This window comes from Heteronotia binoei, chromosome 18, assembly GCF_032191835.1.
Source record: "Heteronotia binoei isolate CCM8104 ecotype False Entrance Well chromosome 18, APGP_CSIRO_Hbin_v1, whole genome shotgun sequence".
NCBI lineage: Eukaryota > Metazoa > Chordata > Lepidosauria > Squamata > Gekkonidae > Heteronotia > Heteronotia binoei.
The window spans coordinates 28,534,117-28,561,065 of record NC_083240.1 but is presented as its reverse complement, the minus strand read 5'-3'; the positions used below and the strand labels follow the sequence as shown (position 1 = coordinate 28,561,065).

At 46.6% G+C, this 26,949-nt stretch overlaps 1 protein-coding gene across 11 annotated transcripts in view; it reads left to right on the top strand.

The window, feature by feature from the left end:
- The window catches only part of CUX1 (cut like homeobox 1), a 364,039-nt gene that overhangs the window by 156,213 nt on the left and 180,877 nt on the right, over positions 1–26,949 (top strand). For all 11 annotated transcript variants that reach the window (XM_060259668.1, XM_060259667.1, XM_060259669.1 and 8 more), the window contains exons 3-4: positions 8,331–8,378; positions 24,796–24,874. In XM_060259668.1, the coding sequence (XP_060115651.1) occupies positions 8,331–8,378; positions 24,796–24,874 (127 nt within the window). The remainder of the gene's footprint in view (positions 1–8,330; positions 8,379–24,795; positions 24,875–26,949) is intronic.

The following is a 26,949-nucleotide window of genomic DNA, read 5'->3' as shown; positions in this document are numbered from 1 at the left end:
TGGGGAGGTGGGATGGGTGGGTGGCGGCAACGTGTTTACTGGTACACAAAATACTATACTTTTGCATGTGGCACAAAGCAAAGGAGTGCCCAGTTGCAGCCTGGCAAATTTAGCAATACTATTTTTTAATATTAAAAAAAAGGCTGGAAATTATAACACACATACGGCTGGTTCACAGAAAGGTCTGTGCCATTCTGGCACACAGTACTTGTTCGTACTCATAAAGCTGAATTGCCCACCCGCCTCTGCGAATGCAGTTTGTCTTTGATTTCCATACTGGGCGGGCCCTCGGTGTGGGGAAAAAAATAGGTCAGGAGCAGTAATCTAAATCTTCTTCTGATAAATAATTAAAGCTAATGGAATTTTCACAAGATCCGTGAGCTCAAATCATCCTTAAAGCACTGGCAAGTACTTTTCTGCTGATGTAAAAAAATCCAAGTTGTTCTTTAAAATCTAGGAGTAACTAGCCGACCGATCTCCTCATAGACATAATTGAAAATAGCATTATTTGTTGCTGTTGTGATGCGGAGTAGAGTTCTGGGTCATCACATCCTCATCTGCGGAATCAGTGATTAGTATCTTAGAACATGCATTGGTTGGGCACCAGATGTCCAAGCCACTTTTTCTGCCCTGTGGCTCAGGCTGCCTCTTGCTATTCTTTACAGTCTTCCTCCACCTGTAAACACAAGGAAGGAGACGTTTGTGCAGAGGTGTGTAGTTTTAATTTTATTTACGTTATTTATCGTTGGCCTTTCTCACTGAGACTTCAGGAGGACCACACAGTGTAAGTCAATATACTAAATGTCTGGGACAACCAATGCAAGAGGGGTTGAGACTGCAGAAAATGGAAAACAAGCAGAAATCGGATACAGAGCTTGGAACACTGTTGTGGTAGGGAGCATACTTACAGCAACAGACCATACACAGTAGCATAGCTTACAGTCCTGTCCCTTTACCAAAGCCACCTTTCTTCTTCTTTTTTCTCTTCTTGTATTTTTTTAAAATGGGTGTGTGTGCATGGACCTGGAAGTCATGTTGACCTCTGGTGACTGACCCTTTCTAGGGGTCTGGAGGATATTCAGAGACATGGCTGAATAAAGCCTGCCCCTGTCCTCCCGACTGCTGGTATTCCGAGGAGGTCTCCCATCCAAGTGCTTGCCAGAGTTGACCTTGTTTAGCTTCCGAGTTCTGATGAGGTCGGACTTGCCTAGACTATCCAGGTCAGGGCATCAAAGCACCTTTCTGAACCATTTCATTACAGTACAGCCTTCTTGCCTGTGTAAAAAAGCCACTTGAGCAAGTCAGTTTTGACGGTTTGACTCCCAAGGCTTGCTGTTTTCTGAAGGAAGCTTAATTTTACAAACTTGGCCCTGATTGATGCACAGCTAAAATGATAAGCAGGGCAGACCAGCCATTTTGGCATGTAGTTTGAACCAGTAAAGCCACTTCACATGTTTATGTAGGACATTGTTTCCTTTTTAACCCAGCAGTGGCTTTCCAGGGTCTTGGGCTGAGGCTTTTCCCATCTAGCCTACCTGGCAGAGATCTTTCACAGACTGCTTACAGAACCTCCCAGGTTCAGAGCATGTACCCTTCCATGAAGCCATGCTGTCTCTTGCAGCCACAGTTTGCTTCTCTCTGTGCCTTTCCATATGAGCATATGAAGCTGTCTTATACTAACTTATATCAGCGATTGAGCCACCTAGCCCAGTTTTGCATAGTGAGACGGGCAGCAGTTCACAGGCAGAGAATATGTATCTCAAGACCTTCTACCAGAGATGCTTCAAGTGGCCATGCCAGGAAGGCCAGGCGTGCTGCGTGTCTGAGCCACAGCTCCTCACAGGCCTCTCTTCCCCATGACCTCAGTCAGTGGGACTTGTCAGAGATTTGAACATATGACCTCCCTAAATAACAGTCTCTCCCCCGACCCCCCACCCCCCGGCCTTTATGGTTTTGTGCCAAGCAGTGATCTCCTTGGGTGTCATTTTGAATAGAAATACTGATATTTATCCTGAACCTTTGACTTAACTAAGTATTCTCTAGTGTAGGAATCCCATTCCTTTTTTTGGGGGGGGGGGCAGGGTTAAAGAAAAATGTTGGAGAACATACTGTTGATGGCTGCCAGCTCGTTTGAGGCAACAGTGAGCCGCCCAGCCCCGTAGCTAGGGGCTGCAGGGGGAGGGGGCCATGGGGGTGAGAGCAGGAAGCTGGAGAGGCTGGGGACCACCCCTCTTCCTCCCCCCCCCCCCGGTGTGATTTAGAGCCAGCCGATAAGGTGATTGTCTTGCCCTTTAAATGACGTGGGACAGGCAGTGGCTGCTCTTGGGTGCCCCTCCTGTGCAATTAAATAGCACAGGAGTGGGAGGGAGAGGAGCGGCCCTGGGATGGGGGGTGAGGGGCCCCACAAAAAAACCCCTGTCAGGGGGCCAGGCCCCGTGGGCCCCTGTTAGCTATGGGCCTGGGGCTGCCCCATTGCGTGCTGCAAATGCCTACCCTTCCCTGCGAGGGAAGATGGCCCCCTGGTGATCTTGAAGGATATTTTTCATGGGATCGGTTGGAACAGATCCAGAGCAGCAGATCACTTTGTCTAGATTTTGTTTTAAGGCAAGCCGTTTTTGCCATTGCACCCAAAACGGTGGCTTGTGCTTGCCCTCCCAGCCAGACTTGGAAACCACAATCAAACTGTGATTCACGCTCCTGGTTCAGACAGCAAGCTTAAGCCATAGTTGCTGGGCCATTCCACGCAAGAGTGACATCTGACTCAAATTTAAATGGAGGAGATAAACGTCTGCCTTTGGACAAGGCCGTATTTGCACGCATCTTGCTTAAAAGGGCCGGTAGAGCTTCCCTTTGCTAAGCAGCTGCCCTGAGCGAACGCAACCTGGGCCTTCTCTTCGCCTGGCTCAAGCTAGCAAAATACCTCCTTCCCCTGCTCTCTGATAAGTTCCTCTCTTAAGTTCTTGTCAGATAGCATCTGGAGTCGGAACAGCTCAGCCTTGGCCAATTTTCCGCAGAGGGTCACTCGCCAGTTCCTTATTAAACGTCTCCTAAGGAGGGTGGAAATGCAAAAGGGGGGGGGGAGATGGCCGGGAAGGCGTAGCAGCTCTCTCCCCTTGATGAGCTGGCTCCACAATCGACTGCGACAGCTGAACTAATGATGTCAGTGAAGCTGATGCGACTGGGCTTCTGCCCCCCTCCGTGCCGTGACTCTGACCAGCCCACTGTACGGTGAGGGGAGAGAGAATGCCATGGAGGAGCTGGGGAATCCAGGAGCTCTTCCTTCAGAGTTCATTTTGCTTATGGATACAATACTTTCCGGATGAGAACTCCGTCTAGGTCTCCAATCCCCAGAGGGCCATTTTTGTCAAACCAGGACTGCAAATAGCGGGAGCGTTCTAGATAACAAGCTTCACGTTTGCAGGCACTTGCAGAGTGCAGAGGGGGGAGCTGGGGGGGAGGCACCCGGAAGAGACCTTGGAAGGCTCTAAAGTGCTCAGTTGCTGTCACCCAAAAGCAAAAGAATGAAGTGGCTGGCCAGACCCAAGCCAGACTGTGCAGATTGGGGGGCGGGGGGAGGAAGTGCTAGGGAAAGAGGGGCTCCTTGGGGATCTTGAAGGTTCTTTTTCATGGGATCAGTTGGGAGGGATGCAGATCAGCGGATCACTTTGTCCAAGTCCCGCCTTTGGCAAGTATGTCTAAATAATACAGACAGGTGAACATCCAACTTAAAAAGAAAGTACCCCCAAGAAAGGCCCCCTTTTTGGTTGCTTTGCTGGGGGTTGAACTGACGCTCTGGAAGGCAGAATATTTCTAGCCTGTTTCTGCAATTCTCAATTGGAAGAGGGGATATTTTGCTGCCTCTGCATTCTGGATTCTGTTAAAATAAATTGTAAAAAGTAAAAAGTCTACCGTGAAAAGTAACGTTACCCCAGAGTCTTTATCTTTTTAGTGATACCTGGAACCCAGGGTTATTGGGTTTTTTTTTCTGGATTATTTTGGAGGCATTCTTAATTTTTTTTTTCATTCATCTCAACCCCCCTCCCCCCATTGAGTAGCCAGTAGTCTTGCAGTCCTTTCCTCTCCAACCTACCTCACAAGGTTGCTATGGGGTCAAAACTAAGAAGGGGGGGAGAGGCAGGCACACCATTCTGAGCTCCTCGGGGAAAAGGTGGTGATAAGAATGAGTTAGGTGATTTGTCTGATGCTCCTCTTGTTAGCAAACCTAGTGTTTTTTCAAACGTACAAATCTGGAAGTGAGGTAGGTGCACCAGTGCAACAGTGGCACTTCAGACCTCCCCCCCCCACAGCCTGGCAACCCTAAGTGGCACACTAAAGAGACTAAGAAAATATTTTTTCAGCATAAAGAATGTTAGTTTGTCCAAGCTCACTTCATCAGATGCATAGCCCTAGTTTTCTTTTTCTGTAAAGGGAATATATTTTGGGTATTGACCTGGCCTTTTTGTTTAAAAAAAAAAAAAGGACAGCAAAGATAAAACCTTTTTCTTCCAACTGTTTCCTTTTAAGCTTGACACTCCCCCCCCACCCCATACTGGGAAGTAGTGGCAGACCTTTGAAAAGGAGTTCATTTGGGGAAGAAGAACTTGGAAAGGCTCAGTTGTTTGCGTTAACAGATAATGGTTTGTCAAAGTGTTTGGTGCCACCTACCCTTGAGGGGAGTGTTAATGTGTGATTGCTGATTTGCTGTGGAGCATCCTCTCCTGATCACAGCCCCAGATGGCTGTCGGATATTTCTCAAGACCAGGAAAAGCATCCGATGCCCTTGTTTGTTTGTTCCCCGGTGCTGCAGATTTCTCATGCATCGGGCCGAATGGCTTATTTTTTGTCTGTTCGGTTTAGTGCAAAGAAAGGAGGAAGCACATCTGACACTGGCATAATAGTGAGGAACACTGTCGGAGGAGGAATTTTTCCAAGCTGCCAGCAGTAAATCTAACAGGAGCTTTGGAGCCAGCAGACAATTAGTAGTCGCCTAGTTGCCCCCTCTTTCTGATCCCCCCCTTCCATACCTGTATCATTATAAGTCCTAAAATGGGAGGAGCAAGTATTCTAGCTTGCCTGTAGGTATGTACCGTGTTAGTGGGTATTTGACCTTCGCAGGCCAGGAAGCAAGCTTGACCCAGCGCCTTTGAATAGGGGACAGTAAGTGTGACCCCGACTGCATAAGGAGTCTTGAGCAACTGGTCTCTCTGCTGTGTCCAAGATTGGGTAATAGTGTGCCAGCTGAACCCTACCTGGCATCCCCCCCTGGGTCACGGCTGAGCACGCTTTTTGTTGTGGATGCCCTGGATTCCGGTTCTGGTGAAATATGGGGTGACGGCCATAATTGGATGCTTACAGACAAGGCAGTCAGACTTGTGAGAAGCTGTGTGGTGGTCCAGTTAGTATTCTGGAAGTCACTGAAGTTGCAGCATTGCTGATGCTAAGCAGGCAAGAACCCGATCCCCTCGGATGGAGAGCACCGGGAAACTGGAGCCCAGTGCAAAAGCAGGACTTAAATTAAAAATATTTTGTTGACAGTACTCTGTTTGCATCGAGCAGATTCAGAGTGCATTGCCATCATAAATGTCAAGTTTAAGTAGCATATCTCCTCCTTTTGGTTCAAAGTTGGATCAGGACAAGGGGAGATTATATCTGTTATACAATTAAGAACTTCATAGCTTGATTCTAAAACTTGGCATGCCCCACTTTAGGATCAGGCCATTACTGTATTTTTATTTTGTCATAAATATCAAACTCTGATACGTAGAATACTAGAGGAAGTGCCCCCATACTAATTAATGCTTTAGTGAAGATTTTTACAGCTACTAGGAGGTACAGAGGTTTTGCAATCAGATGATTGTGTGTGTTTGATTGCAGGGTAATCACAAATAAGAGAGCATGGCTGATCCAGGTGGCCAGTGGCCAGTAGTCAGAGAACTGCCACACGGAGAAACCATTTTTAAAGTAGCTCTCTGTATGTACATCACTCTGTTGGCGGGGGGAGGTAATACAGGAGGGCTCGAGAGTTGGGAGATTAGATTTTGGTAAAGATACATTGCATGTAATGGACCTGCCTTGTCTGGGATAGCCAGAAGACAGAAGGGATTAGGGGTGGCCCTAGGGTGCACGGTGCCCTAGGCAAGCCTGCTGCCCTCTTCTGTGGCACCACCACAGAGGAGGGTGGCAGCCAGGGCATTTGCCTAGGGCACCGAGAGGGGGGGGAGGGCCCAATTCGGCACTTCCCCCAGCCCAGCACCCTAGGCAAATGCCTAATTTGCTTAGTGACAGGGTCGCCTCTGGAAGGGAGACACTCAGAGTGATCCAAAACATTTTTATTATTTTATTTTCTTTATATATGCACCATCTTTCTTTCCAATGGAAACTCACAGTGGCTTATATCCTGGCCTCCATTGTATTCCTCCAAACAGCCCTGTGAGGTGGGTTAGGCTGAGAGTGTATGACTGGGCCAAGGTCACCCACCGAGCTTCCATGGCCGAATGGGGATTTGAAACGGTCTCCCAGGTCCTGGTCTGACATTCTAACCACTACACCACCTGACTACTCCAGAATCAGCTGTGAGCTGCCACTTTTCTCCTGTGACTCTCCCTTTCCCAAGGTTTCCCCCTAAATATTCATTTCCTTAAACTACCAGAACTTGGGGGTGACCTAGTGAAACAACTAGCAATAGATCTTCACACAAATGCATAATTTTATTTTGGAATGCATGGCTTTTGGACAGTGATGTCAGCCGTGACCTTTAGATATCTTTAAAAAGGAATAAAGAAGAGTATGTGGAGGAGGGAGAGGAGAAGGAGATCTATCAGTGGCTATTAGCCATAAAAGCCTCTGTTTGTAAGTGGAGCCTCCCTGCTCAGCAGCAGTATACCTTGGAAAACTAGTTGCTGAGTTATTCAGAGTGATGAGTGGGGGCATTAATTTTCTTGCTTGGCTTGTGGGCTGGCTGGCCACCTTGGGAGCTGGGATGCTGGGCGAGGTGAACCTTTGATGGTCTGATCTAGCAAGGTTCCTCTTTAGTCCGCCTCCTAGCTTTCTGTATCCTCTCTTCTTAGGGATCTGCTTGTCAGCTTTGCAAACAAATGCCCTCAAGTTCCTAGCCCTAACTTAATCCCCCTCCAAACTGCCCACCTGCATCTTTGTTATAGTTTTTCATAGCACATGAATGGTCTCCCAAAGAGTGAGAAATTGACAAATGCCTCCCAGTTTATCACACGCACCATGAAGGGTAGGGGGAGACCTTGGTATGCCAGAGACCTTCCACCTTGCATATGGGTCTGGCATCAGGATTTGGTATACTTGGGGGTACCTACCAAGATCCAGTGAATGCTGTAGTCAGCCAGCAAAACTTTCCCCATGTTCTCCCATTAGAAGGTGGCAGATAGTCCCCAGACACCACCCTGGCCTTTTAGGGGCCTCAGGGATAATCTCCCATTTCCTAGCTGGGGAGATGGCAGAGGGGGCAGAGAAGCAGCTCTCTCTGGCCGCCTTTAGCCCTCTGGTACCAACTGTGTGTGTGTGTGTGTTTCCATTTGCATATGGGAGACATTGGAGCAAGATGAGCTGGTGGTGACATGCATAGTTGGGGTTGCCATGGAGGGCTAGCCTAGTGAACAAAGCCCTGCTTGTGTGGACATCATTCACTATCAAGGGTCAGATATTGAAGGCTGCAAGGAACATGGCATCTTAGGAACAAGAGTTTTTGGAGACAGCACAAGCAGAAGATATTGGCATGCTCCAAATAAGCAAGTCCACCATAAATCCCACGGAACAGACGAGGCAGTAGATCTAAATAAATGATGCCCAGTTGCTGGCATGTTGGAAGAAGGCTCTGCTTGGAGGGGCAGGGAGGGAGGGATCTCGCTTGATCCCTTTCCATGCGGGTACACATGTTTTACATCCCATTAGTCATTCATTGCACTGTTTCAGTTGAGTTGTTTGACTGAAGGAGTTCACTGATTACCCAACATTACTACAGGCTTTTGTTAACTAATTCTCTTCCCCTGGGACAGCCATAATTGTGTACTGGGCTGGATTCATAAGCCAGTTAATTTCCCCCTCCCCTTTTTTTTGCTACACTCCTTGCTCATAGCAGTGTTTCGATTAAAAATGTAATCAGCCTTCAGCTAATATGATAAAACTGGTGAAATGAAAAAGCGCTGAGAGAGTAGCTGACGGAAATGCCTCCGATGGATTCAAACGGTTGCTTTTTTAGCTTGGTGAATCTAAAACTATCCCCTTCCAATTTGTGTTCTTTCTTAAAAAAAAAAAAAAGCATGACTGTTTCCTGATGTATTTGTTTGCCTTTTGTCTTCCAGGACCTGCGGAAACAGGTAGCTCCGCTATTGAAAAGTTTCCAGGGAGAGGTAAGGTCTTGTGCTTTTCCTTCATGTTGCCTTGAAAGGTGGAGGGGTCGGTGTGCACCTTACGTGCTGTCAAGTCGCATCCACCTTATCGGCAACAATATGAATTAATGACCTCCAAAACGTGCTATCATTAGCAGTCTTGCTCAGGTCTTGCAGACTGAAGGGCATGCATTGGTAGGCTTCTTTAAAGACTTGAAGGATTTCTGTCATGTGATCAAGGTCTTTGCCCTTCCGACCTGCTCTACCAAACATGAGACAAAAGAAGGAAATTTCCCCCGCACCTAGTTCTGGCACTCAAGGAGCTGGGGTACTTTGGAGCTTATATTCTGAAGCAGCCAGCCTTTGACTGTTACACCAGCTGCTTTGCTTGTTAGCCTTTGACCCTACCTTCCTTCCATGGCGCTCAGGGCAATATATGCAGTTTTCCTTCTGTTCCCTGTTTTATCATTGCAACCAACTTTTTGGGAGTAGGTTAACTGCTGAGAACTACTGACACAAAGTCACTTTCCTTTTTACTGCATGTCTAGCTGCTTAAAAAACAGTTGGCTAAGCTTGGGCACGTGTCAGAGACCCTCAGGAGGTTGAGCAACATCAGCCCTTGGTCAGGATGTCATGGCAGCTTGCCTGGTCTTTGTCCCAGCTTTCCTGCTCCTCTTCCCGCTTTTGAGAGACCAGTGGGGAGTGTGGGCTGCAGTTCATGTGAGTGGCGCTGCTTACCAAGGGAAGGACCCCTGTCGCCAGGGGTCGTTTTGTAGAAAAATCGGTGGTGGAGCTCATCCAGGGATTGTTATGCAGCTGCACCTACTATTCAATGGACAAGGTGGGAAGGAGGAGGTGGAACTCTCAGAAAGGTTCAGGAGCTGTGCTCCTGTGAGCTCCCACTGAATCCGAGGCCTGCCTGTCGCATTATTCCTCTTCAGTATGGCCAGCTGCTTGAAGCAGTGTCTTGGACGTCCCATTGCGACAAAGGTTATTTCTACTCGGTGATGCCTCTCCTGTGTTAACTTAGTTAATTTCTGTTTATAGACTGCCTTCCAACTATAGCGTTTTCAAAATATGATAAACGTGGAACAATAAATTTTTAAAAAACCAAAACAGCCATAAAAAGCAACTATAGGAAAAGCTAGCAGAATAACGACTTTTTAAAAGCCATCTGCTTAACAGGACCTATATATTGTACTTTTGAAAACAGAAGCTTTACTCCTCTGCTAAGACCCAGTGGGGAACATCTACCGCATTTCCTTTATAAGGGAGGTCCATAAAACAGGAGCCACCACCCAGAGGTCCCTGTTCTTGGGAGGTGGTGTTCAGACCTGGTTTGGTGATGGTGAACCAGATAGATGGAGCCCAACCCCCTAGGATGTTTTGGAGCTGGCTGATGTTACATCGTAGTAATTTAGATGAAAGTTTGTTTTGGATAGGGGAGGGAGAGGTCTAATATCCTACTAGGCTTGCCCAGTAATTAAACAGCATTGAAGCTTATGCTGTATCTTATCAAATTACAGTTGTATGTGTGTGTAAAATTAAACTTTGGACTCCCACTGGAATTCAGTAATCATTTAGTTGTTGGCTTCCACAAGTTTATCCGGTGAGATACTCAGCCATACTTTGTAAACAGAGTAATACACAATCCCTTGCTAATTTAATTTTATTACAATGGAATGTTCTTGAGAGAGCACTTGTTTGATTTTAAAATTTATATTTCTCCATACGGCAATTTATGGAAGGAGGGTTTTTTTTGTCTGACCTTTTGGTGTCTTAGGCAGCAAACAGAAATGGGCAATATGAGACACAAGAGCAGCCCTGCAGGTCCATCTAGTCCACCATCCTGTCTCACACAGTGTCCAACAAGTTCCTCTGGAGGACCAATAGCAGGGCATAGAGGCTGAGGCTTTCCCCTGATGTTTCCTCCTGGCTCTGGGATTCAGAAGTTTAGTGCCTCTGAATGTGGAGATTTTGCTCAGTCACCATGGCTAGTAGCCACTGATAGACTTATCCTCCATGAATCTGTCTAATCCCTAGGGCCGGCTCACCCAGTAGGCAAACTAGGCAGTTGCCTAGGGCGCTGGGAGGCGGGGGCAGCAAATTGGGCTCTCCCTCCCCTCTGATGTCTCAGGCAAGTGCTTAGTTTGCCTTCCTTCCCCCCCTCCGGCCTGCTGTCGCCCCCCACCCCACCGTGCTCTGCTTGCTCGCCCCCCTCTCCCCTGCTCACCACGCCTAAAACTAAGGCCTTCTGGCTCCTTGCAGCCCACGCCTGCACATTTTGTTAAGAGACTCTTAATTTTAGTCTTAGTTTTAGTCACGGCAAGCGGGGGGAGGTGCAGCGAGCAGAACGCCATGGCGTTGGTGTGCCAGAGGGGGCTAGTGACGAGCCAGAGGGGGCTAGCGGCAGCAGCGGTGGCGGGGGGAGGGAGGGAGGCAAACGGGAAAGGAAGGGGAGGGAAGGAGGGAGGAGGCGGATGGGCGCCACGCCTCAGCGGGGTACCAGGGAGGTGGCGGGGGACACCTGCCTAGGGCACCAGGCACCCGCAGGCCATCGCTGCTAATCCCCCCTTAAAGCTGTTTATTGCTGTGGCCATCACTGCATCCTCTGGCAGCAAATTCCACACTTTAATCACTGTATGTGTAAAGTAGTATTTTCTTTTGTCTGTCCTGAACCTATTATTGATCAGCTTCAGCCCTCGAGTTCTGCTAATTTGGAAGAAGGAGAAAAATTGCCCTTGGTCAGCTCTATCAACCCCATTCATAATTTTATAAACCTCTATCATGTGTCCACCTAGTCGTCTCTTTTCGAAACTGAAAAGTCCCAGACTCTTCAGCTTTTTCTCAGCGGGAAGGTGCTGCAACCCCCAAATCATCTTGGTTGCCCTCCTCTGTACTATTCTGAGCTTTGCAATGTCCTTTTTGAGATAGTGACCAACCCTGTTCACAGGATTCCAAATGAGGCTGCACTATAGATCAATACAGGGGCATTTTCGTATTGGCTGTTTTATTTTCAATCCCTTTTCTAATAATCCCTAACACAGAGTTTGTCTTTTTCACCACTGCAGCATACTGGGTTGACAATTTGACATTTTCATTGAGCTGTCTACTATGACCTCAAGATCTTTTTCCCTCTCAGTCTCAGCGAGTTCAGATCTCATTCGCTTAAAGTTGGGGGGGGGGGGGGTTGTCCCAAAGGGCATCACCTTACACTTACCAACACTAAACTTCAGGCTACTAAAAAAAAAATTGACTAGTTTAAAAAAAACAAACATAGCCAGCAGTCATATGAACCATTAACTGCAAGATCAGTTCCAGAATTGCCCTTGAAAATGTTTTTGCCGGCTTTCTAAACACCAGATATGAGGCAGAGAGAATTGGGGAGGGGAAGGGTTCGCTTGGTGAGCCAGTTCTGCAAAGAGAGGACCACCACTGATAGGGCACATGACCTCCTTGGAGGTTTGCTTAGAATTCAGCTGCACTCAAACATCTGACGCTGTGGTCTTCTGAGTCGCTCACTCCATCCATTCATCTAAGTCTGCATTATCTCTTTCCCTGCTACCTGAGGTCCTTCAGTGAGAGATGCAAGGAATGGATCCTGGGATTTTTGTGCATGTCCCTTTCCATAGCACAAGGGTCCCCAAACTAGTTGACTACATTTTTGTACTGATGTTTTAATGAATTGTTTTAGCTCACATCTTTGCATGTCGAATATCCTGGCTCAGATCTGAAATGCTCTAGAGATTTGCTACTAAGCCACGGTCCCTCCCCACGAGTCTGAAGAGGCCTTATATTGGTGGTAGAAAGTGCCATCAAGTCACAGCTGACTTACAGTGACCCTTTACATTTTCAAAGCAACAGGCACTCAAAGGTGGTTTTGCCATTGCCTGATTCTACATGGCAGCTCTGGACTTCCTCGGTGGTCTCCCATCCAAATTCTGACCAGGGCCAACCTTGTTTTCGAGATCTGACGAAATCGGACTCACCTGGTATTCCATATGCCACAGAACAGGCTTGTCTGTCTGCCTGCTTTGAGGAAATCGTTGCCAGTTGTATGAGTTTTGATCAATTATTTGATTACATTTTCATATGAGTGGAAATGGCTCTGAAGCAAAATGCATGCTCTTGTTTTTAGATAATGCACATCAGTGTCATGTCTGTCAGAATAACAGAATAAGCATTTCCTTGCTTTGGAGGAAGACGGGAGAATGCCTCTTCAAAGACAGCGTTTTTTCATCTGCAGCATTTTATCCGTACTTCTGTCAAAAATATTTTTTAAAACAAATCTGCTACCCCAATTAATATGGGTAGTCAGTCAGAAGGTTGCCAGTCTTACAAAATCAGCTGATTTTTAAACATTGCTGCCCTAGATATTTCGGATGCTTTCTTGGTTACACCAACTGGGGGGAGCAAAAAAGAAATCTGAATGTTAGGAAATGGAGTGTCTGAACCTGCATTTGTGATGTCACTGAGCAGCTATTTTTAAGACTAGGCGAGGATTTCCTGAGGTCATCTGTATTCTTTTCATGTGGTGGAGGATTCATGTCCAAGAGCAACAGAGGAGTTCCGAAGTCAGCACTTGCTCCAAAAAAGAATATAATCAGCTGTGGGTTTTCAGCACCTACTTTTTCCTCCATTCAATATGGCAAGTGGCCTTTAAGGGCAAACTGTTCCAGCCATGTTGGATGTGGAGATAGTACTTGAAAATATGAAGGCTGTGAGTGAATCGTACCACCCCCCCCCCCTGATAAATCCAGTGAAGCATGGAGTAGCCTAAAATGGAATGCTGCTCACCAGGCTTGGAGAACTTTTCTGTTGTGGGTTCCACATTGACCAGCTAGCTCAGAGGTCCCCAGCCTTTTAAAGCCTGTTGGCGCTTTTGCAGTTCTGTTACACTATAGTGGGCACTGCCACAGGAGTTAGAAACAGATGCAAAATAGCTTACCTTCAGTCACACAGTGCTTCGGTGGCAGCTGCTGCCAAAGCCATATTAATAAAAATTCTGCACGGACAATCAGATTTCCAGTGGCCAGTAAGAAACCTTGCTGGGCAAAATCTCCACCTGTCCCTGCATACTTTCCAAAAACATTTGGCGGGAGGCAGGAAACATGTCAGCGGGCACAATGCACCATGCTGGGGACCCTGGAACTAGCTAGTAAGCTCCATTAAGAACATCTCTTCAGAAGTGCACACCTGGCATGCAGCCCTAAGCAGAATTGCACCCTCCTATGTTCATTGACATGGTATTCCCAGTAGTAATGTGTGGCTGTGAGAGCTGGACCATAAGGAAGCCTGAACGCAGAAGAATAGATGCTTTCGAGCTGCGGTGCTGAAGAAGAATCTTGAGAGTCCCTTGGACTGCAAGAAGATCAGATTAGTCAGTCCTAAGGAAAATCAACTCTGACTGTTCCCTGGAAGGTCAGATGCTGATGCTCAAATACTTTGGCCACCAAATGAGAAGGGAGCACTCACTAGAGAAGATCCTGATGATGGGAAAGGCAGGAGGCAAAAGAAGAAGGGGAAGGCAAAAGATGAGATGGCTGGACAGTGTTACTAATGTCACTAACACGATTTTTAGCAGTCTTAGGATGATGGTGGAAGACAGGCAGGCCTGGTGTGACTTTGTCCATGGGGTTGCAAAGCGTCGAACTCGACTGTACGTCTGAACTACAACAAATGTCCATTGAAGTCAGGGGGTTTAAAAGAGTGTAGCTCTGCTCAAGATCATACTTGTAAGTGCCCCTCAGAGTTCTTCCTTCTTTTCTGGCTACCATCCCAAGTAAACCTCTGCCCCTAATTTTATCACCTATCTCTGCATTTTTGCCTTTAGCACGAGTTTAAGGGCTTTCATTCTTCAGGGTTCATCTCTTTCCTCAGAGTTTCTGAATGCTGGATCTCTGAATGGAAGGCAGTGACATCATGTCTCTAGAGGCCATGCACATAAATCCATGCACATGAATACCAAGGCATCTTGTGGTGCTCAGCCTATTGTTTCTCATGCTGCAGCCAGCCACTGGGGTATATCAACCTGTTTTAGGAGCATTGGTTTCTCTCTTCCCCCCACCCCCACCCCCTTAGTGTATCTTAAAGAAATAACACACTCCTGGCTTTTTGAATCAGATGAGTGCAGAATAAATGAATACAATATGTAAAAGGCAGAGTAAGGCTTTGACAGTGTATGCTAGTCACCTGGTGGGGGCAGGGACAAGGCTCAGGCAATGATTCTTCATCTGGGGTGTTACAAGTGCATTCCCCCTGTAAAATGTTGAAGGGTCTGACATATGTAAGCAAGTTCAGGACATACTACCACTGTTGGGAATAAATTGACTGTGGCAACAGTGACCAGTATCTTTACAGCTGTTAGTCCAGATCCACAAATTATTGCACGCATAGGAATTCTTAATGATTGGGCAGAGGATAATTTTGAAAGGAGCTTGCCCGGCTGTTGCTAGATATCACAGGAACCAGCATATGAGTTTCCTTGTTCCTCTGCAGTTCTTGGGTACTGAAATCCTGCAGCCTGGTGTAGTCTCCATGCCCAAGTGCAAACTATGTGCTGCCCTTGTGTACTCCGAGAACAAGCTGTGGCTCAGAAGATCCCTGGTTCGTGTTTCCTTTCTGCCACCAGCACAGTTCGGTGGCCACAAGACAGCTATTCTCCCTTTGCCCCAGCCCCACTTTGCTCCCCTTACGGGGATAATGTTTCTGGCCTACTTTATTGGTTTGTCCTGGGACTTTCAGCCAGATATAGAACTTGAAGTGCTGTGGATGCTGAAGCACTATATAAATGTGTTGTTGTTTAAACACTCAGGTTTTGCACATTTGACAAAACCAGACTAGATTGCTTAGGGGACGGGAGTGTCACCATATTGGTTTCAGTGTGGGAGTACTGCTTCAGATGCCTACAAGTGAAGAAGAGCTCTAGGTGACCCGCAAGTTTTGGCATGGGCAAAGAAGATCCCTGTTAAAAGAGATCCCTCTCCTTTCTGCTTTGCTTCCCCTCTCGCTCATATGAATCTTCACCACCTTTGTTGAGTACCTACCCCTTCCCCTCTCTCTCCCCTCCAAACCCCAGATTCCTTCTGTTTAAATTTACAAACCTAATTAATCCAATTTCTTTACTGTAGACTCGCTCCGTGATGGCTCAATTAGAGCCGCAGCCGAACTGTGGTTCAATATCCAGGCCAGCTTTTTGTAATTGGAACCACATTTTCTTTCCGAGGAGCTGCAGCTGGTTTGGGTTCTGCTCATGCAGAAAAGGATATAACCTTGCATAACATAGGAAATGAACGGTTGAGAGAGAAGCCAAATTCAATTTCAGTCAGATATTTTGAGGATAAGTCCATGATCTATGGAAGCAGGGGAATGAAAAGTGTGTGTTATGTGGAAAGCGGTGTCTGTGGCAGTCTATTAATCATGGCCAGTCCGGGCGCTTCTTTGCATTAGCGCCGATTTCGAGTACAGTGGCTGGAGATCGGCCAAGCGCTCCAGAAGTTAACCTCTTCGAGACCTGCAGCTGTTTTGCTGTCGAATAAATGTAATGTTGCAGTCAGGAGTGATGTAGCACAGGGGGTGGGGCAAGGATGCGGGGAAACAGGCCTCAAGCATGGCTATTACAAATCGCTCCGGATTGTGGAAGTCAGCGGCGCACGGTAAAATCCACAGTGCTTCCCCCCTCCCACTGATTCGGGCCTCTGAGCTTTTGCAGCCTTTTTGATTAAAAGGTCTCTTTCAGCCATTGTAATAAAACCAAAACAATCTGGAGCAAATCTAACATGTCCGCAGGATAATTGATGTCGTGTAACTTCCTCTCGGCAGCAGTGTGCGCATTGAGGGCGGAGGGTTGCAGGTTATTTGTGAAGGTAGCCTCTGGCTCAGGGGTTGGGCACGTAGAAGATTTTGCTTATAACACCCCGCATCAACGGAGATATGCACACCCTATCGTAAGCTACCTCAAGGGCCATTTTAATGGGCCCAAGGCAGGATACAAGTGAAGACTCCCAAGGTTCAGTCTCTGGTGCATGGGATGGAGAAAGTAGAGAAAGAAGTACTTTTCTCCCTTTCTCACAATACAAGAACTCGTGGGCATTTGATGAAATTGCTGAGCAGACAGGTTAAAACGGATAAAAGGAAATACTTCTTCACCCAAAGGGTGATTAACATGTGGAATTCACTGCCACAGGAGGTGGTATATATATAAATTTTTTTGCCACTGTGTGACACAGAGTGTTGGACTGGATGGGCCATTGGCCTGATCTAACATGGCTTCTCTTATGTTCTTATGGTGTCTCCTGTACAGAATGATCTCATGCAGCAGATGCAGGGGGAAACCTTTCTCTGCCTTAGACCCTGGACAGCTGTTAGTGTACAAAGTAGACTACGCTGTACTAGATGGCCCAGAAGTCTCACTTATCAGGAGGCAGATTCATATCCCCCTTCTAGTTAGAAGGCAGAAGGGGGTGTCTTCACAGGTAGCTCGTTTCTAGGTTGCAAGTCCTCGTCTCTAACAATGAGAGGTAGGAGAGAAGTGCACTTTTGGGTGTTCAGAGTAAGGAAAGGGGGAATGGGTTAAGAAAAACTAGTAGGGCGAGTTGGGACTAGAGGTAAAGTCACCAACTCTGGGTTGGGAAATACCTGGAAATCTTTGTGGTGGAGCCTGAAGACGGCAGGGTTTGGATAGGGGAGGTATCCCAGCATGGCACGATGCCATAGAGTCCACCCTCCAAAGCAACCATACAGATCTCTGTAGTCTGGAAATCATATGTAAAAACAAGACATCCCTAGGCCCCACCTGAAGGTTGGCAATCCTAGCCAGAGGACAGAAAATGGGTTAAGAATAGGAAAATATAAGTTGTGTGTGGACTAAAAAAAAAAGGACTGGTCGTTATAAAATGCTAAGTAAGCCATTCCTTTTCCTTTGGTGGGAGGCATCCATGCAGTGGAAAGCTTTTTCTAGGAAACCTCACCATGAGGTGATTGTTCCCCCATAGTTTTCTTATTGTGAAATGCCTACGTGACATAAACCTAAATCAAACTGCCAGCTCTGGAGCCTTGGAAATATCATTCCCCACATCCCTCAAGTCATTTTCCAAATCACTTGACGTTGCAGTTTTCTTACATTGGAGCATTACCAATATCTGAAGCGCGAGGGGAAATATCACTCTGTGGATTGATCCCCTTTCTACTTCAGCGGTGACTCTGTGGCTTTGTCCCTTATGGAAGGTGGTAGAAGAACCATCTGTTTGTGAGGTGAATGTCCTCCCCCCTCCAATTAGTGTGTTTAGAGCGCTCAACCCTGTAGACCTGCTCCATGCCAGCCTGTGTGGCTTTCCAAGAGCTGTGTGGCAGTGAAACTCGAAGTTTATGTGGTGCCAAGCAAGTGTGGTGGGTGGGTCACACGCTTCTTCGCTGAAGGATTTGAATGATTCCAGGTTGGAACTGGTGGAAATTACTCCCATTCTGAAATGGGGAGGAAAGTTGGATGTAGTGGAGTCGGTAGAATTGGTGAAGAGTGAAACGCTGGTGGCAGAGTAGCCAAAGAAAGCTTGTCTGCCTTCAGAAGCGGAAAAAAGCTGTGCTGCTTTCTCCCCCTGTGCAGGAGGAAAAAGGGACTCAGCCCTGCTTTCCTGGCTGCCCTGCGGTATGTGGCATTTAAAAAAGAGCACAGACGTGCAAAAGGATGTTCTGATAAGCTGTGCACGTTGCACGGTGCCAGATATCGGTTATAACGCTTATAATAACCTTACATAGTGTCTCTCGATCTCCAGTTCACCACTGTCTGCCATGACTGGCAGTGGCTTTCCTGGATCTTAGGCAGAGAAAGGTCTTTCGCAGTCCCTGTGGCTTAAGATCATTGAACTAGAGGTGCCAGGGATTGAGCCCCCTAGAGTGTGTTTTAACACTCTTAGATGACCACTATGGGCTATTGAACAGAAGGCAGTGCGGGATGATAATAACCCAAGACTTGGAAACATCTTGATCCTATAAGACAGGAGTGGCCAACGGTAGCTCTCTAGATCTTTTTTGCCTACAACTCCCATCAGCCCCAGCCAGCATGGCCAATGGCTGATGGGAGTTGTAGGCAGAAAGCATCCGGAGAGCTACCGTTGGCCACCCCTGCTATAAGGTAAAAAAGTTAGTCCCGTGTGCAAGCACCAATTGTTTCCTACTCTGGGGTGATGTTGCATCACGACGTTTTCACGGCAGACTTTTTACAGGGTGGTTTGCCATTGCCTTCCCCAGTCATCTACACCTTCCCCCAGTACATATTACCGACCTCAGGAGGATGGAAGGCTGAGTCAACCTCGAGCCGGTTCATGAGCAGAGAGGTTGGACTGCAGTACTGCAGCTTTACCGCTCTGTGTCAAGGGGCTCCTCATTCTTGATCCTATACATCCCAGTTTTTACCCCGTCCAGGGCTTTTCTTCACCTTTGGAGGTGTCGTTCTTTAAGAAGACTGGCAGCTCTTTCATATTTGCTTTGCTGATCAGCAGTTTGCCGATACTGGAATGAAGAGGGGTAGGAGACTGCAGATTTTTAAGGCTGGGTGGAAGTAGGTTTTAAGTGAGCAGCATTCGAAGGGATATATGTGGTTATTTCCTGGCTCCACTCTTTCCTCCTGGCAACCCTGTGCAGCGCCCTATGGTCAAACTATTATTAAACTCCTGCACAACGTTTATGAATTAGCAATGATGTGAACTCTTCCTAGAAGCTAAAATGACTAAACTGAGGCTATTGCATTTCGATCGTGTTGTTGAGAAGACAGTCGTCACTGGAAAAGACAATCACGCTAGGAAAAGTTGAAGGCTGCAGGAAAAGAGGAAAATCCGACACGAGATGGATTGACTCAAAGCAAGGAAGCCCCGGCCTTCAGTTTGCAAGACCTGAGCAAGACTGTTAACAACAGGACATTTGGGAGGGCATTAATTTGGTGCCTTTCCTCGGGAGGTAACGGACTCTCCTTCCTTGGAGATTTTTAAACAGAGGCTGTATGGCCATCTGACAGCAATGAAGATCCTGTGAATTTAGGGGGAGGTGTTTGTGAGTTTCCTGCATTGCGCAGGGGGTTGGGCTAGATGACCCTGGAGGTCCCTTCCAACTCTATGATTCTAATTCATAATAGGGTTGCCATAAGTCAACACATCATATAAAACCCTCCTAAAATACCAAAGATAGTATAAAATACCCTCCTTAAAAAAACATAAAATACAATAAAATACTTAAACATTTCCCCACCTATACAATCCAAGATAACTAAAATATAATTTAACCAATTTTAAAATTCAAGTCAGTTCCAATTTATATAAATCCTTTAAATCAGAGTATATAAAAACATTTATAAACTAAAATTCCAAGAGGTCATACAAGACATGCAGTTTCTTGTTTCTTAGTATGGAACTTCACAAGATAATGGCAAAATTTGGCTATCGGTCTAGAAATAGTTGGACTTGCATCCACCAAAAGTTTCTCCAAACATACCTCATCCGCGTCTGCCATTGGTTTAACTACAAACGGGGAAACAAACCTATCCCTCTGTACTTGGTGGAAAGGGCATCGAAAAAACATATGGGTCATCAACTCCACCTCTCCCATAGCACAAGGACAGCGTCGGTCTTCATACGGGACTTTTCTATATTTCCCTTCTAGCACCTTTGAGGGCATGGCTGCGGTTGCCATAAGTCAGAAGTGACTTGACGGTACTTAACATATACACAGTTATGTGAACCTGGCTCAGACTGTCTCATCACCCAGGTTCTGGACAGATAAAGTTTTGTTAAAATCCCGTGCATACCTGAGTCCTCTTTAAGAGTAAACTGATTTGATGGGCACAAGTTTTACACTCTCATGACTGCCTGACGAAATTTGACTCCAAGCAGCAAAAGCTGTACTTGACTCAGCCTCCCTCCAAGTTGCCTATTCCATGTCAGTATACATCCCACCTCTTTAAAAAAAAAACAAAAAAAACACCCCAAACTGAATTGTTCTGCATGTTAATTCATTTGGAGAGTCAGATGGATGCTGGTGTCACTTCCCCTGTCCCTAAATAAATAAATAAAGCTGCCTGGCCCATTAGCTCATGATGTAGGTTTCACTGCTGGCGTTAAAAGCAAGAAGGTGCATTTATTGATCTGGGCACAGCCGATATCGTACCTGTCCGGTAAGTGCTACATAATGGTTTAGGCCGAACATGGGTTGTTTATCACCAGGCTGTTAAGGATGTATCGCTTCCCGAGCTGACCTGTTAATGGCTTGGATGAGTGACGGGCCTGTCTTGGAGAGCAGCTGCCTTGTCTCTGCTCAGTGTTAACAATGCTTCTTACAACCTACACAGACTCACATTGGGCACTGGCTTTTCCGCACACGCAGCAGTGCAGCCTTGGGAGGAAGGAACATAACCATGCTGTCTTTGAAGTATGGACCCCCGGCCCAGTTTACCTCAGTAGTATCTGTTCTGAAAAGTGGATGCTGTCCAGGATTTCGGCTTGAAGGTTTTGCCAGCCCTTCCGTCTGAAAGCCTCGTAACTTTGGGGCCCTGGGAGGGATTCACAGGTGTTCAACCCTTGAGCCATGCTTTCTCTGCTAACCCAGGAGGGTTGGTTTCCACTTCTGACTTCATAACATTCTTGGGAACAGTTTCACAATTGAGTGAAATTAAATGCAGACAATAGTGGGCGTATTGGTTGATTTGATTTGTCGGCCACATGACATCCGGTAGTCTCAAGCCAATAATAATGCTACTTTAGTTTTTCTTACAGAGTCAGGGTTTGGGTGTTAACCTTTAAGAAGATTTGGATTTTGGATTTATATCCCGCCCTATACTCTGAGTCTCAGAGCGGTCACAATCTCCTCTACCTTCCCCCCCCCCCCTCCCACAACAAACACCCTGTGAGGTAGGTGGGGCTGAGCGTGCTTTTATAGCAGCTGCCCTTTCAAGGACAGCTTCTATGAAAGCTATGGCTGACCCAAGGCCATCTCAGCAGGTGCAAGTGGAGGAGTGGGGAATCAAACCCAGTTCTCCCAGATAAGAGTCTGCACACTTAACCACTGCACCAAACTGGCTTTAAGGCCCTAAGTGGTCTAGGAGCCATGTATCTTCAAGTCTGCTTGTCCTGGTATTCCCCCCGAAGAGCCCTGCACTCAGCAAATAAGAACTTATTGGTGGTCCCCAGCTCTAGAGACATCTGGCTGACCTTGACCGGTGGAACTCTCTACTGAGTAACATCTGTGCCGTGCAGGACTTAATGCAGTTCTGCAGAGCCTGTAAGGCAGAGATGTTCCACCATGTGCTTAGTTGAGGACAAAGGACAATTTCCATCCAGCTGGCACTCCTGTCTTTCACCTGTCCTTTGCCTGGCTCTCTGTTTTTTGCCTCCCCTGTGAGGCAGTGGTACAACTGAAGCTTAGTGCCATCCCATTAGTTTAACGAGTGTCTCTACTGCTTTTAAGTAATGTATTTGTTGTTTTCAATGAAGAAATTACGTATGAATTTTATTTCACTGTTGCACACCATCCTGAGCCCTGTCTAGAAACTGGATTGAATAAATATACAACAGTGCTTTCCGTGTTCAAAGCGCTTCGTACAAATTTACCGTATCTTGTTGCAGTCCTTACAATGGCCCGCCGGGTAGGCCTGTTAGTTTTCTCTAGTTTGCACTTGGGAGGACTGAGACTGAGCAGCTTGCCAAGGTGAGATCTGAACTGGTGCCCTCACGGAACTCCTTCTCTTTACTGCTAGTCTGCCTGAGCTCTGTCCTCATTCTGCCCATCTTGGGCACAGTTAAAGGGCAGGGGAAAGAGATCAAGAGCAGCCAGAGGGGGAGATACAGAGCACACGGCAATAGAGGAGCAAGTGCATCCAGGCTGGGCTACAAGAAAGGGAATCGTGGAGACAGCCTTTCAGCTCAGTGGAACAGTTTGCCTAGTTTTAAATGGCAGCCATTTGGGGAATGGAAAGCAGAAGAGACATAGCGGCAGGAATGGCCGCAAGCATCGCTGCAGTATTGGCATATGTACACCAGGCTCTCTCTCTGTGTTTGTGTGTTTGACAGGTCTTGTTTTTTGTTTAGCACCCCAAGAGCCTTAACCTTCCTTCCTTCTCCCCACCCTCCCCAACAATGTTTCTAGTCCTCATGGTGTATTCTAAGACCAATGAAAACCTTTGGGCAACATTTGCTTAGAACCCAGTGAGGAAACAGGAAAGCATTCCAGGTCAGGATTTCATTTTTTTTAAAGAGCCCTATACTCTTTTTCCTCTTGAAGAGCATCGTTATCTGTTCCTTTTGTTCATTTTAATCCATAGTGCAGCACCCTTCATGTTTCTCTGTTAAATAATTCCGGCTGAGATATGATTTGGCTTAGCACAGGTCGTTCCTGGGTAAATTTTCCCTTTAGGTCGCATGACTGAGAGGACTGTGGGGATGCAGATGCTAGTCCATGAAGTGATCCCCTGAGTGATTAATGGAAATGTGGAGAGCTAGATTGGCCCTGCCCTCTTGGCTGTGTCCACACACAACCCTACTCATGCAAGAGAATCTCAACAGAAAAGTAGCTGAGCCCCAAAGGGCTTGGGCATGGGTCTGGAGGAGATGTGGGTTGTGTTTGAAGATGACAGTTTAATGGTGAAATGTTTCACGTGTAAAAGAGATCTGAGTTGTAGCTAACTTTTGTGTGTGTGTGTGCCTACTGTCTTGACTTTCTCTGGATGGGGCTTTTCTGTACAGAAGAAGCAGTTTCTCTCAAAACTACGCTCATGTTTTTAGAATTCAGTGCTAAGTCTGCATAACCAATCTGACAAAAGAACCAACAACACTAGTCTGTTGCAAGGGACCCCAACATAATACCATGACACCCACTAACACCTTCATTTTTTTTCTTTCTAAACTGGAAACTTTTTAGCTTCTCCCCGTAGGAGTGATGGCCAGCCCCATAATCAAGGTCATAGGCTGCGAGCCACGGCCCCTGTACAAACGGAACAGGTTTTTGTGTGGTCTGTGCCTTGTAAAATATAACAGAGTGAGAAGCTAGTGCCTTAAGGTTGCAATCGTTTGATGGGGGCTTTTCCAGTGAGGTCTTTACAACTTGCTGAAATCCATAGGTGGGGCTGAGAATGAAGGTGGCATAAGTATGGTACCAGTTGTACAGCGAGGTGAAACTGGGCAGAAATGTATATAACCAGGAGTCTTGCCAAATACACTGCAAAACATCTGTCTTTAATTTTTTAAAATAACTATTAAGCTGAGTTGGAGAATGCCCAGGTGTCATGCTTCCTGGGTGTCTTGACATTTGAAAGGTACCTTTGGCCTTGGAATATTGGTCTCGAGTTTGTCATTTTTCTTATGGAGGGGATCCCATGTAGGGATTCAGCATATGCACCACCCCACAGCTTTGGTGGGAAAAGGGAGCTGCAGAGAGGTCAAGCTGAAGAAGCCACCTATTGCCAATTGCCCAGAGCAGATCAAGTGATGCTCTGCCTTCTTTCTCTACCTTCTCTGTCCCATGCATAATCTTGTAAACCTCTGTCATGTCACCTCACAGTCAATGTTTCTTCAAGCTAAAGAGCCCTTATGAAGAAAAGTTAAAACGTTTGGAGGTCTTTAGCTTGGAGAAACGTTGACTGCGGGGGGACATGATAGAGGTTTACAAGATTATGCATGGGATAGAGAAGGTAGAGAAAGAAGTACTTTTCCCCCTTTCTCACAATATGAGAACTCATGGACATTCAATGAAATTGCTGAGCAGTCGGGTTAGAACTGATAAAAGGAAGTACTTCTTCACCCAAAGGGTGATTAACATGTGGAATTCACTGCCACAGGAGGTGGCGGCGGCTATAAGCATAGACAGCTTCAAAAGGGGATTGGATAAGCATATGGAGCAGGGGTCCATCATTGGCTATCAGCCACAGGGTATTGTTGGAACTCTCTGTCTGGGGCAGTGATGCTCTGTATTCTTGGTGCATGAAGGGGCACAGTGAGAGGGCTTCTAGCCCCACTGGTGGACCTCTTGATGGCACTTGGGTTTTTTGGCCACTGTGTGACACAGAGTGTTGGACTGGATGGGCCACTGGCCTGATCCAACATGGCTTCTCTTATGTTCTTATGCTCCTCAGTCCCTTTCAAGGCTTCAGCGTCAGGGGGCTAGGAAACTTCGCTCCTTTGCTTCAGCCACCTCCACCCCCCGGAAGAAGAGCCAAATTTGGCTTGGGCGTAGAAATTGGATGCTGTTGCTTGGATCCTGGAGAGCGAGGCAGTATTTTTCCAGCCCTGCAGAGAGCTCAGCTTCCCATTTCAAACGAGAAATGAACTAGCTTCCCCAGTAATGTTTATACAGTCATAAATCCAGCCCCGCTGGTGTGTTGGATGGACTCTCTTTCTTTTTACTTCAAAAGTTGATCTGAGACTTACCTTCTTTCTTCTCCCACCTCTTTTTGCCTTTTCAGATTGATGCACTGGGTAAAAGAAGTAAAGAAGCAGAGGCAGCATTCCTGAATGTCTACAAGAGATTAATTGATGTTCCAGGTATGCGGACTTATTGTTCTGTTCCAAAAAAAGCAAGTGTAGCCCTGTGTCCCAGCCAGTGGGCGTTTTCTCCTCCTGCCGTCGTTTGGCTGTGGCATTTTGAGTAGCATATCATTGCACCAATTGCCATGCTACAACACGTTTCTGATGAGGGGAAATTGCAAGTGCAATGTACTGGCCTAACATCTCAGAGAACAGTCCAAGCTACCTTTCTAATTACTGCAGGGACTGTGTTGCATCTTCAGTTTGTATCCAAAGCAAACTGCTTCAGCATTGAACCTGGATGCGTTTGCCCCTATGGCTGGTGGTGTTGGTAAACTGTTCGGTCACAGCTGACTTACAGTGACCCATAGGGTTCTCAATGCAAGAGACAAGCAAAGGTGACTTGCCATGGCCTGCCTCTGCAGAACAACCCTGGATATCCTCTGTAGTCTTCCATTCAAGTAGTAACCAGGGCCGATCTTGCTTAGCTTCACGGAAGGTTCATGGAAAATGTCAAGAAATAGATTCCACAAAAAAATGCCACAAATAACTGGCAGCTACACACTTGCTTCCTTCCAGAGCTTAGGTACAGATGTGGTCAGGAATCATGAGAACTGACCAGCTGAGGGCTTATTTCCTCTGCCAGATTTTCCAACACCGGGTTGGCTTTTCTTTCTTTTGATGCATTCATTTACTTCACAGTCTTTTCTCACTAACAGGATACATGGTGTAAAACAGTGTAATCAAAGAACACAAGAGTTCTAATAAGCAATGCAGTAGGACCAAGATTACAAAGATTAGGGGTGGGGGATGGGAAACACGTACATGCTATGCAAAAAATGGAATTACAGAAACGAAAAAGAGATCAGTTACAGTTTTGGGAGAATTCCAGGTCCCACCTGGAGATTGGTGACTCTGTGCTGACACCCCTTTCGGGCACAGACTCAACTGGTTGGCTCCTGTTCAGGAATGAAGCTAGTGTTGCAGCTTCAGACATGTGGGGGGTTTTGGCCTCTTCTTTCCCCCAGTTGCAGCTGACTTGCTGTTTCCTATACGCCTCCAAATATTTACCTGCACTTTTTGTTCCAAACGTGTTGTTTCGGATGTCCTGGGCAGCTCTGCGCTGACAGAGCCATTGCAGTGATGCTGCAGGGGGATGCTTGTCGAGGACAAAGCATCTCTGCTGGCACACTGAGAGGCGCAGTTTTCTATTGGGCTTCAAAGAGAGCTGCGTCATAATTGCGCCTCGTGCCTTAACTCTCTGCTTCTTAAAGGAAGCGTGTGTTCCTGTCTTTGGTAATGGTGTATAAATAGGGCACCCATTTTAATCTAGGATGTAAAAAAATGTGTATCTCTGCTGAAGCATCATCGCTTTTATGTTCTATAATGGATTCAGCAGAATTCAAGGTTTCTCTCCTCTCACTCCTTCTAAACAAGGCTCCAAGAAACTGCCAGTTTCAAAATACGTTTATAACTAAATGGCTTACTGATTTATAAAGAGTAGCAGTCTCTGTCTGTCTGTCTGTCTATCTGTCCCTCCCTCCCTCCCTCCCTCCCTCCCTCCCTTCCTTCCTTCCTTCCTTCCTTCCTTCCTTCCTTCCTTCCTTCCTTCCTTCCTTCCTTCCTTCCTTCCTTCCTTCCTTCCTTCCTTCCTTCCTTCCTTCCTTCCTTCCTTCCTTCCTTCCTTCCTTCCTTTCCCTCTCAACTGGCAAACACTGCTGTTGTTACTCATCCTGAAATGGAAAAATGTGGTTGTATTTCCCTGATATCCAAGTAATCTCAGTCTTCAGATAGAGAGCTGAAAGGTGGAGACCACCAGGGCACAATCCCAGTGCAAGTTCCATTCAAATGGGTCGGTTAGTGGAAGGCTTGGGGAAATGAGTGAGATTTCAAAACTATGGCGAGTTGAACCAAAGTTCCTTCATTCATAGGTCCCTGGAGGTTTCCAGCACATCACCCCAAAATAATGCCCTTCTCTACAGCTTAGGGAAGGACACTCTTGACTGCTCTCCGCTCTGAGCCCCTATGGGGAATGGGCGGAATATAAATAAACAGATAATAATAAATAATAATAATTTAAAAAAAGAGACAGC